At 36.5% G+C, this 11,832-nt stretch overlaps 1 protein-coding gene across 1 annotated transcript; it reads right to left on the bottom strand.

The window, feature by feature from the left end:
- Positions 1-984: 984 nt before the first annotated feature.
- Positions 985-11,142, bottom strand: LOC124390005 (up-regulator of cell proliferation-like). The gene is given in 6 exon segments (XM_046855681.1): positions 985-3,366; positions 3,369-4,382; positions 5,762-7,540; positions 9,140-9,190; positions 9,369-9,452; positions 11,092-11,142. Coding segments are annotated over 5 exon segments (4,758 nt in total). The 5' UTR covers positions 9,397-9,452; positions 11,092-11,142; the 3' UTR covers positions 985-1,480.
- Positions 11,143-11,832: the final 690 nt, after the last annotated feature.

The raw sequence follows: 11,832 nt of genomic DNA on the forward strand, positions 1-11,832 counted from the left end.
ATTGCAGCATGTGATATACAATACATTGCATTGCTAATTTCACAGAAATTTGCTCTTGCTTTAAAAATATAAAACAAATAATAAGACGATTCTATCATATAAGCGCATTGTATTGTATTGTATGAGTGTTGCTGATAAAAGAAAATAAATCTTTTGCAATTTTCAAAACATTATGATTTTATCAGCACATCACCTCTCGTGATTATATAACCTTATCAGCACAGAATGGCCTTTTTTTATTAAATGGATTAGTGTCTATTAATTTTTGTTATGCAAGTACATGTAAGAATATTTTTTACAAAAGTTCATAGAAACTCAATACTGAATGTGTCAGAACCGGGCCAAGGTTGAGTGCAGTTTAGTGAGAGTGGGTGGGTGGACTTAAGTACAGAGATAGAATGGGCAGATAAACAGGTTGGAGTGACAAGAAAGCATTCACAAGGAGCTTTCTAAACAAACTAAAATGCTGAGCAAAGAACTGCGACAGGAGAGGAACTTTAATACAATGTGGGAAAATTATCACAGGTGGCGACAATATGTAATCAAGGAAGGACAAAGGAACACACTGCTGACATCTGGTGGGCAGACAAAAGAATGACAAAAACAAAAATGCATATTCCAGACAAAGTGTGGCCAGTATCTATTAAAAGTGGTCCAACAAAGGTGAACCGTCAGCATAGTAATTTGAATATAGAACGAGAAGGCTGGCGTGTGTGGTCCAATCCAACAGACAAGCTACTGTAACTCAAACTGCTGAAGAAGATAATGTTGGTAATGCTTGACGGGTCAGGACTGTTTTGGCAGCAAAAGGGGAACCAACACAACATAAGGCAGGTGGTCATAATAGTATACCTGATCGGTGGCCATAAAGTTATTGTCTGGTTAGTGTAAATTGCATCACTGGGAGATGGCCAAAGATGGCTAAATTAGTAATATGAGTATGAATATAAAACATTTTTTAGACAAAAAAAATACACATAAATATGGGAGAGTATTAATTCTTTCCATTGTTATTTTATTTTTTCAACTACACTGCAATCAAATTTCCAACCCATTTTGATTTACAAATTCTTGCCTATACTCATACATTTATACAGTATGCTCTTAATAATACATTCATGTGAATTTCAAAAATTAATTAATATAATTGTAGCATTTAAAACAAATAGGTAAAATTGCAAAAAAGTGATGAAAAATATTAGTTAGATTAGAATGTACATAACATTTTACTCTTTGTGTATTAATATTGTAAACATATAGATATAATGTTTATTGGAAACTGTTCAACACTAAAATATTCACAATAAAAAGTTATAAGAATAACATTATAAAAATCTTATATAGAAAGTAAAAGCACTCATTTTTCAATACAATAAAAAAACACCTGTTCAATAGCATGAATTCTATAATTGTGAATGTTTTCGTTGTTATATTGTTTAGTTGCTGCAATATTTTGGTGCAATATTTTAGCAGTTTTGTCTCATTTAATATTAAAGTTATTCTTCAGGCTGATAAGAGCCTGCTCTTTAGTGATTCTCTTCCATTCATCTGGATAATCAGCGGGTTCTGCATCATAATCTTTAGCAAAGTCGTCATTAAATTTCACCATCACATATTTCCAGTAACTGGAGGCCTGAATAGATGTGTCAGGGGAAATATTCCAGTCTGGGTAGTACTTCCTGTAGTCTTTGGAGGGATGAGGTTGGAAATTTGTTTCATAACTTCGAAATATTCCTTTCCCATGTACACTAGATGTACAGATCTCTTCACAGAGAGTATTAGTCTCTACATATACAAAACCACCAAGTCCTTTTGGTCTATGAAGGCCTGCATGGTGGATTTGGTGTTTTCTTCCTCCGGCTTCGCATGGTGTTTTGCAAAAAGGGCACTTCCTTCCACATCCAAAAACCCTCCTGTAGAGCTCACTTTGGGGCTTCACAGACACATTGCTTAGTGTCTCTTTGATATCAGTTAACCTGAAGATTTCATCTGTTAACTGTCGTTTCATTTCATTTATACTTTCATAAAGACTTTTGACAAAGGGAGTGCAAAAGCTTGTATTTTGAAAAAGAACCCCTTCTACTGTATTCGTGGATATAAAGATAACACAGCGCATGGATTTGCAAAAGTTTTGGATAAACCTTGTTGTACCGCTTGCAGTATTGGGCAAAGGAGAGCCATTTTCATCAAGCTTAGAGGCTTCCAATGCTTTCATGATCTCTTTCATTATGATGTCCAACTTCTTCATTTTTAAATTTGGCAGAGATATGTCTTTGGAAAGGCATTTAACGATATGATTGTATATCCAATCTTTGACATAAGCATTGTATTGTAGGATGTACTTTCTGAAATCATCAAAGTTAGATTTTTCCAGTAGCTCCTTTTGCATGGTGTATTGAAACAGCACTCGAGAACTGTACTCAGACGGGTTGTTCAGCAAAACTGCATCAACAATGTCAGGTCCGAGGGACTTGTCAATGTATTCAGCCACTGCTGGCTTTAGACAGAGCTGAGTGAAGTCTTGTGCTTTCCTATGGCACTGGTCCTTCTCTCTGTACAAATCAATGAAATCAGAGAGATATTTTCTCTTAAATCTCTGCAAATATTTCAAGGGATCCTGCTGACTGAGGAACTTTTTGTGCATCTCATAGAATGTCCGAGAAGCAATGCCACAAATGTGCAATTTAAGGTCAAGTTCAAATTTAGTATTCACGTATGAATGCTCATTTTTGAGCTGTTCATCAATTTCCATCAGCACATCTTTTGTAAACGTACTTTGGTAATCACATTTTTCTTGTGCATGCTGCTTAATGGTTTGACTGCAAAACTTAATTATCCCATTTGCAATGTTCTCTAGCTCTTGTTTTGCACTACGCTGTGTAAAGAAACTTTGTATTTTCTTTTCCAGTTTTACATGTTTGTCTTTGACCTGGAATTCTCCTTGCCCATACTGTGTCAAATCTTGAATTTTCTGCAAGTCCTCCATGACTTTGCGATTTCCAAAACTTTCACGTAGTTGCTTCAAAATAATTGCAGGAACATCCACTTCTTTCAGACCAGTGATGCTTGCCATCTTCCTAGTCCACATTTTCTCAAACTCTGCAGTGAGCTCTTCGTCAGACACCTCATCTCTGCGATGTTTGAAATTTTGCAGTAGTTGAAGGACTTGGCACTCAATCATTGCCGTTTGCTTTCTGTGGATGTCTGCTAATTTCTTCTTGTTACCTCTCATCTCAAGAGCAGCAGCTAATCTTTTTTGCACTTCAGCTTTCATTTCACTCTCCAGACCTTTGACGCCATTAGTAAAATCAACTTTGTACTTTTCCATCATGCTTACCTGACGGTCTTTCTTTTTGTAGTACTCTTTAGTTTTGTATTCATTGTATTTGCTTGCATGGAAACCTCTTTATATGCTTTCTTTTCAAGAAGCTCGACAGCCTCAGCATTACCACTTGTGTCACTGTTAGATATTTGAACTAATTCAGTTGTTAGCAGGGACTGAATACATCTTCTGAAAGACCACTCCCAGTCTGAAAACTCTTTGCAAAGGTTGTCATAGGCTTGGGCTACAAGTGTGTTCCTGAAACTAAAAATGAAGTTTTCAAACTTTACAGCCTTCCACAAACTACTCATCCATTGCAGGAACTCTGGGATCTGTGAGGGTTCTTTATCCTTTCTAGCTTTAAGGACCCCCAAGAGGGTTTTCTTAAATTCAAGAACTGCCACACTGTAGCCTGTATTTACTGGTGCCATTGGTGGTGTGCCATGCCATAGACCTGGTATATACCAGTTGTTCTTTTCCACATCATAATCCAAGACATCTGTAAATTTTTTTATGTTAGGCTTTTTTTCCATCTCAGCTGCGATCATTGTCATCTCATTTAGTTGGTCCATGAGCTGTTTCCGTTCAGTCAGGGTTTTGTTGTATGCTGAAACACCACCAACATTTTGGTGAACAAAATGGCAGACAGTTTTTTTTCCAACTTCCTTCATCCGTAAAAAGGCATGAACTGCAATCTGCAAGACATCTTTCATCTCTGTGGAATTCTCCATAGCTATATTGATGATGGTTACATCACTGAGACCAATCACAAATGTAGCCAGTTCATTGTCATGCTCATAACTGTCTTCCAGTTGCGCCAGTGCTGGTGATTTCAAACCCTCTGTATCAATCAGAAGGACAAAGTCACAAAGTAACTCCTCTTTCAAGTCATTACCCACTGGAAGGAAAATCATGTATGCTCCACGTGTGCATCGTCCACTGCTCACTGCAAACTGAACTCCAAACATGGTGTTGAGCAATGTTGATTTACCAGTACTCTGAACCCCTAAAACAGTCAGAACCAGCAAACGACTCTTTTGTCCAACCATCCTGTGAAGCTCTATGAGAACATTGCTCACCCATTTCTCTGGGATATTTGAGGCATCCCCATCTAGTAGTTCAAGTGGAAACCCAGCTAGAAGCATTTTGGCAGCCAGTTTAGGAAGATTAAGGATTTTGTCTGGTATTTTATATGAACCAAATGATGCAGACTCATAGATTTGTCCCATTTCTCTCATGTAGTGCTCTATGCCAAGTGAACAATCAAGAAGTTCCTGGTCTAATTTGGCAATGCTTGCTTTGTCTTTCTTTTGTTCATAATCTTTGTATTTGCGTCGAAGGTTTGATATGTGTTTGTGTGATTGCATGTCCAATTTTAGTCCCATCCACTTCAGAAAGAAGGCTCGCTCAGTATCATCACACATCAACAAAGTATCTATAAAGATCTCCATTGTTGATGTCATTTTGTACTGACTTTGGTTGTTCCAAATGGCATCTTTTTCTTGTTGAAGTTGAACTTTATATTTCTCCAAGCTCATTTCTCCTGAATTCTTTAATCTGCACATCTCCTTTTCTATTTTAGCCAGCCTTTTCCAATTTTCACCTTGTAATGGCAACTGTGTCTTTTTATAGTCTGTTACTGGATGAACTCCAATAGTTTTCATGACTTTCTCTGCACTTGCTTCTGATGATACACAAGCTTTACTTTGAATCTCATCAATGGCAAGACCCAACTCCTGAGCAGTCTTCTTCATGGAATCAATGCTTAATGATCCTTGACATCCAGTTAGAACAGTCTTAATGGTAGAATTTATCATTTTTGCGAATGCAGCCAAATTCACTTTTTGATTTTTCAGAATGATGTGATCTCTTTCCACTTGCAGAGCATTAATTACTTTCTCAATGGATGACTTCACAGTCTGGTTCATATTTCTCTGTGAGTTGACCACAAGAAATATTTCGGGTTTTATTCCTCGTAAAGAGGCCAACAACCGTTGCTCATTTTCATCAGCACTGTCCAGGAACACAAAGAGAGCTGCTGATACCTTTGCGAGGAATCTGAATTGTGTTTCAAAAGTACTAGCATCTCCTCTTAAATTAGCAATAGCCACTGCCTCAGGAAAAACATCAATGTTTTCGTTTCCAGATGGAAGATTCCAGCATATTTCAACCATGCCATTAGAAATTTGCCTCGAAGCAGATCCTCCAATCATTTCTCGATGACAAAAGAAGTCATGCTGCTGCTCTGAATTGTTAAGCACTTGGTTCAAAATGTGTGACTTGGACAAGCTGCAGTTACTTAACCTCACAAATGATATCAAGGGAATTTTTGCATAAACAACACTGTTCTTAACAAACTCCTTAGACTCTGACATTGAATGGGGCGCCATTCTTTCATGATACATCTATGAGCCCATAACACAGTCAGAACCAGCAAACGACTCTTTTGTCCAACCATCCTGTGAAGCTCCATGAGAACATTGCTCACCCATTTCTCTGGGATATTTGAGGCATCCCCATCTAGTAGTTCAAGTGGAAACCCAGCTAGAAGCATTTTGGCAGCCAGTTTAGGAAGATTAAGGATTTTGTCTGGTATTTTATATGAACCAAATGATGCAGACTCATAGATTTGTCCCATTTCTCTCATGTAGTGCTCTATGCCAAGTGAACAATCAAGAAGTTCCTGGTCTAATTTGGCAATGCTTGCTTTGTCTTTCTTTTGTTCATAATCTTTGTATTTGCGTCGAAGGTTTGATATGTGTTTGTGTGATTGCATGTCCAATTTTAGTCCCATCCACTTCAGAAAGAAGGCTCGCTCAGTATCATCACACATCAACAAAGTATCTATAAAGATCTCCATTGTTGATGTCATTTTGTACTGACTTTGGTTGTTCCAAATGGCATCTTTTTCTTGTTGAAGTTGAACTTTATATTTCTCCAAGCTCATTTCTCCTGAATTCTTTAATCTGCACATCTCCTTTTCTATTTTAGCCAGCCTTTTCCAATTTTCACCTTGTAATGGCAACTGTGTCTTTTTATAGTCTGTTACTGGATGAACTCCAATAGTTTTCATGACTTTCTCTGCACTTGCTTCTGATGATACACAAGCTTTACTTTGAATCTCATCAATGGCAAGACCCAACTCCTGAGCAGTCTTCTTCATGGAATCAATGCTTAATGATCCTTGACATCCAGTTAGAACAGTCTTAATGGTAGAATTTATCATTTTTGCGAATGCAGCCAAATTCACTTTTTGATTTTTCAGAATGATGTGATCTCTTTCCACTTGCAGAGCATTAATTACTTTCTCAATGGATGACTTCACAGTCTGGTTCATATTTCTCTGTGAGTTGACCACAAGAAATATTTCGGGTTTTATTCCTCGTAAAGAGGCCAACAACCGTTGCTCATTTTCATCAGCACTGTCCAGGAACACAAAGAGAGCTGCTGATACCTTTGCGAGGAATCTGAATTGTGTTTCAAAAGTACTAGCATCTCCTCTTAAATTAGCAATAGCCACTGCCTCAGGAAAAACATCAATGTTTTCGTTTCCAGATGGAAGATTCCAGCATATTTCAACCATGCCATTAGAAATTTGCCTCGAAGCAGATCCTCCAATCATTTCTCGATGACAAAAGAAGTCATGCTGCTGCTCTGAATTGTTAAGCACTTGGTTCAAAATGTGTGACTTGGACAAGCTGCAGTTACTTAACCTCACAAATGATATCAAGGGAATTTTTGCATAAACAACACTGTTCTTAACAAACTCCTTAGACTCTGACATTGAATGGGGGCGCCATTCTTTCATGATACATCTATGAGCCCATAACATAAAAGTGCACTGATTATGTGCTCCTTGAGGCAACAACAGTGGTGTCGCAAACTGGCACATTGACATTTTCAGTGCCATTTCTTGCTGAAGAAAACTATCTGCACAAAAGAAGAGAGCAGTGTAAAGATCTAAAAGGTTTAGATCATTGTCCTCTTCACTAAACAAGTCATTTGTTGCATAATTTTCACAAAGTGCAGATAGTACATATCTTGATTTTGAATTAACCATAAGTAACTTTCTTAGGAAGGCCCATGGTATTGCTTGCAGTGAGTCAATATCTTCATTGGACACAGTAGTACTGTTAATTTCCAGTAAAGTTCTTAGAGTCAGTTTCTTTGGGTAGTAGTTTTCAAGTCCCAGTGTTTTCAAAAATGAAATCAGTTCACCTGAAAATGAAGACATTTTATTTTAATCTCGTTTATATAAATGGTATGTGCATTTACTTGCATTAAAATATCCTTGATCAAATATTTTATAAGAATACAATATTTCAAGTCAAGTCAATAAGCTTTTATTGTCATTTCAACCATATACGTATACAACCCTGGTGCTAAATTTTGACTCCTAATTTAGTTTCTAGTTATGCTGTTCGTGAAGAACTAAGTCTTTATTATTTGTTTGCAGTCTCTGCAATTAGCTGAAGGATGGTGCACTTTTGGCTTTATGTGTAACATTAGTGTTTTAAATCTGATGGAAGTGCTTGCGAAAATTGAATACAAAGGCTGAGATTCAGGGGTCTAAAGAAAACAATGAGAAGTCTTTAACTCTCAAGATGTATTGGGTGATGTAGGACACAATATTTTGTGTTTATAAAATTTTGCCAATTTTTTCTCAACGTTGCTCTAGTCTAAATACTTATGTGTTGCTCTAGTCTATATACTTGTTAGACTGAACAAAGGGCCATTAAAGACTGCTTGGATGTGGAGAAACAAGTAAAATATCACTGTATGCTCATCAATAGAGGTAGAGCAAGTGGTGGTTTGTGTGGCCCCCGGGACCATCCACCATCTGAAGAGTTTTAGTCGGTATTCAAAATTTTGCTGGTATATATTAGGTATTCTTCTTCTTTCGCCTTAGGGGTCACCACAGTGGATCATCTGACTCCATACCCCCCCTGTCCCCGACATCTGCCTTTTTCACACCAACTACCTGCATGTTTTCTCTCACCACATCCATGAACCTCCTCCTTGGCATTCCTTTTTTCCTCCTTCCTTCAGCATTCTCCTACCGATATAACCCTTATCACTCCTCTGCACATGTCTAAACCATTTCATTCTTGCCTTCCTCACCTTGTCTCCAAAACGTCTTACATGCATTGTCCCTCTAATAAACTCATTTCTAATCCTGGCCATCCTCGTCACTCCTAACGAAAACCTTTACATCTTCAGCTCTGCAACCTCCAGCTCCACCTTCTGTCTTTTACTCAATGCCACTGTCTCTAAACCATACAACATCGCAGGTCTTACCACAGTCCTATAAACTTTCCCTTTTTCTCTTGCAGATACCCTTTTATCGCAAATCACTCCTGCCACTCTTCTTTTGTTGGCTAACCCAGGCCTCGACCGATCCGGTATGAACTTCTTATTCGTGATCCGCATATTCGATTTGGCACGTTTTACGCTGGATGCCCTTCCTAATGCAACCCTTCCCATTTATCCGGGCTTGGGACCGGCACTATTGGCTTGTGCAATGGCTGGGTTGTATGTTTTAGGTATATAAAGTGGATTAAATCTAAATTTATACCTACATGTAAATTATTACATTTTATAAGATTTAAAAAATGCATATGAAAAGTGCTTAGAGGTGAGGGTGAATAATGACAGAAACAATGTAGGACTGGCCTAGTCCTATGATTTTACATGGCAGTGCAGGCACCTCAAGGTATGCCAAAAAAAAAATATGTCCAAAAAGGCACAGAAAGAACATTTTTATGCCTTAAGCCTCAAATCGAAAACAACTTTTTATTTCCTTCTTTTATGCCATACCTCTAAGCTGGTTGGAGTCCCTCTGCGCTGATCCTGGTTGTGGTCCCCAGTCTTTTGTTATACATAAAATAATACAATGTTTAATTAAAGACACATAGCACAGAAATATATATAGCAGTTAGTAGTATAATCAGCTGCAAATGCAATGACATATCCGCATATGTAAAAAAAATGTGCAAAGCAAAATTATTTCAGATATATATTATTGTCAAAAAATGCTAATACATACTTTTGTTGACATCTCTGTTATAATCCATGTTTCTTTAACAATAGGTTGTTTTACAAAGCTTCGAACACAGATTTTTAGAAGTACCTGAGGGCAAAATTATAAAGAATATGATTTAGTTTTAGTTTGTCTGTCCAAAGGTTTGCTTTTAACCCTAAAAAAGTATCACCAAATTTCTTGTTGTCATTTTGGAGGAGCTCTAGTACTGCCACAGGGAGCTGTGTGAAAAATACAGACACACACTTCATGGTGTGTCTGCAAACAATCCATAGTTTATTTTAAATGTTTAAACACATGAATGGAAAACAGCTAAAAATATAATCAGAAAAACTCAGGTCCCAAAAAACACAAACCCGGAGCAAAATCAGTTCACAATACAAGGAAGGACTACTATAACTATAACTGAGAAAATACACAAAGGCTAAACAGAAACGGCAAGGCAAAAAAACATCAAAAACAAGAATGTATTAAGAAAACTCAGGAAAAAGAAGACAACAAAAATAACTAGGGAAATGAACCACACAGCATAGCAACAAAACGCCACAAAAAGGAAACTAAAGTACACTCAGACTTGTTCATGGCAGAGTTGGCCTCTCGTGTGCTCTTCATCACAGAGGCCAATGAGGTGGTCTCCCAGGCCAAGCTCCAGCCAGAGGCCAATAAGGTGGTCTCCCAAATCATGCCCACACCCAAGGCAGACTCTTATGACTTCTGAATGGCTGAGGTGGACAAAGTGTCAAATGCTCACATTTGAGCCTGATGAGGCATGGACAATGTCTATGTCAGGACCCAAGATCTATTGTGAGCAATTGTTTACTGCCAAGGAGAACATTAGAGGTTTTGAGATTGGAAGAAATAATTATATATTTTTAAGTGCACCCAAATAGTTTTTACAATTCTTTTGTAATTTTAGTTCAATAAAGAGTAGCATTTGTTTGTTTCCTCACTTTTTCTTAGTGAAACGAAGGATTAGCTGTGACCACACCATAATTTCTGTAACCAGGTACACACATTATTATTTTTGTCTAATGAATCTGTTACACAACATTTAAGCATTTAAACATTTGATCTCACCAAGGATGTGAAACAATTGAAATTGTATATATATATATTTTTGCAACTTCTTACAAATACTTTTCCACAAGAAAAATTCAAACACAAATCCACTTAATCTTTCGTGCGCATTTTGTATACAAAAATAAAAAATAAATATAATTTGATATAATATAATATAATATAATATAATATAATATAATATAATATAATATATTATATTATAACATTGTGGAAGCTCTGCTGCATTCCTATCCATGTGTGTTTACACTTTATGCATTCTTTGTAGTGTGTGGTGTTTTGTTCTATTGTATACAGACTATAAATAAGACAATAAAACTCATTCACCTAGACTTTACAGTGTCAGAAAGACTGTAATCCAGTATGTGATCTGTTACACTAAGCAGTTTTGAGCAGCCAAAAAAAAAATAATTAAAATTACCCAACATTTAGTAGCTAATTGTTTTGTAGAACATATATTTATACAGGAGTATAGTGTGTCATTCAAACATGATAACATTTTAAAGATATACAATTTCTTTGTTTTAATCATGCAAAGGAAAAAAATATTACAGGGTTTTAATAAGCTTAAACAAGTGGAAAATAATTTTATATATATATATATAATATAATATAAAACAATATTTGAAGTACTTTTTTTAGCATTGCTTACCACATTTAATGAATTAAAGGATGAGTTCCCATGCTGATGCTTGTATCAGCTTTGTTATTGCTGCTACAGTATTTATATTCACTGGACTGTTCTGATAGCATCCATTCTGAAAATGTGCAAAGCAGGTTTTTCAAGTTTACACAATAGTAAGATAGGATCTGGTCATGGTACATGCCTAAATGACATGATTGCAATGACTGATTACTGAACCTTTCACCCACAGGTTATCAACCCTTGATTACACATTTTTGCATAATTAAAATGAGGTAAAATGATTGCTATATTATAGTAATCATATTAGGTTTTTAAGTAGTAAAATGCAAGCTTTTAGAAAAAGACATGAGCATATACATTAGACTAATAACATATAAAGCATTTGTGACAATGTTTAAAATGTTGCTATGTACAGTTCAATGGTGGTGTTAATGAAGCTCTTTATTCCAAAGTATACCTTTTGGTATATGTGGTATACTTACAAATGTGGCTGGAGTTTCTTTTCTCTTTTCTCTGCCTCACCCTCATTTTTTCAAAAACAAATTCACACCCATATCTTGTACTGTTTGCAAAGTGAAACTACTCAGGAAATATATCTTATTTTGGCCTCAACCAGTAAGTCTTCGAAACCATGAATTGTGCAGACCAAGCCATAAGTAGCAGAGACATATAAACTTAACATGATAACACATATTATTTCCCATAGTACTCATGCAAGCAAGATGTCCCCAAGCTCCCCACTGTTCA

The sequence above is a fragment of the Silurus meridionalis genome, chromosome 8 (genome assembly GCF_014805685.1).
Source record: "Silurus meridionalis isolate SWU-2019-XX chromosome 8, ASM1480568v1, whole genome shotgun sequence".
NCBI classification, from domain to species: Eukaryota; Metazoa; Chordata; class Actinopteri; order Siluriformes; family Siluridae; genus Silurus; species Silurus meridionalis.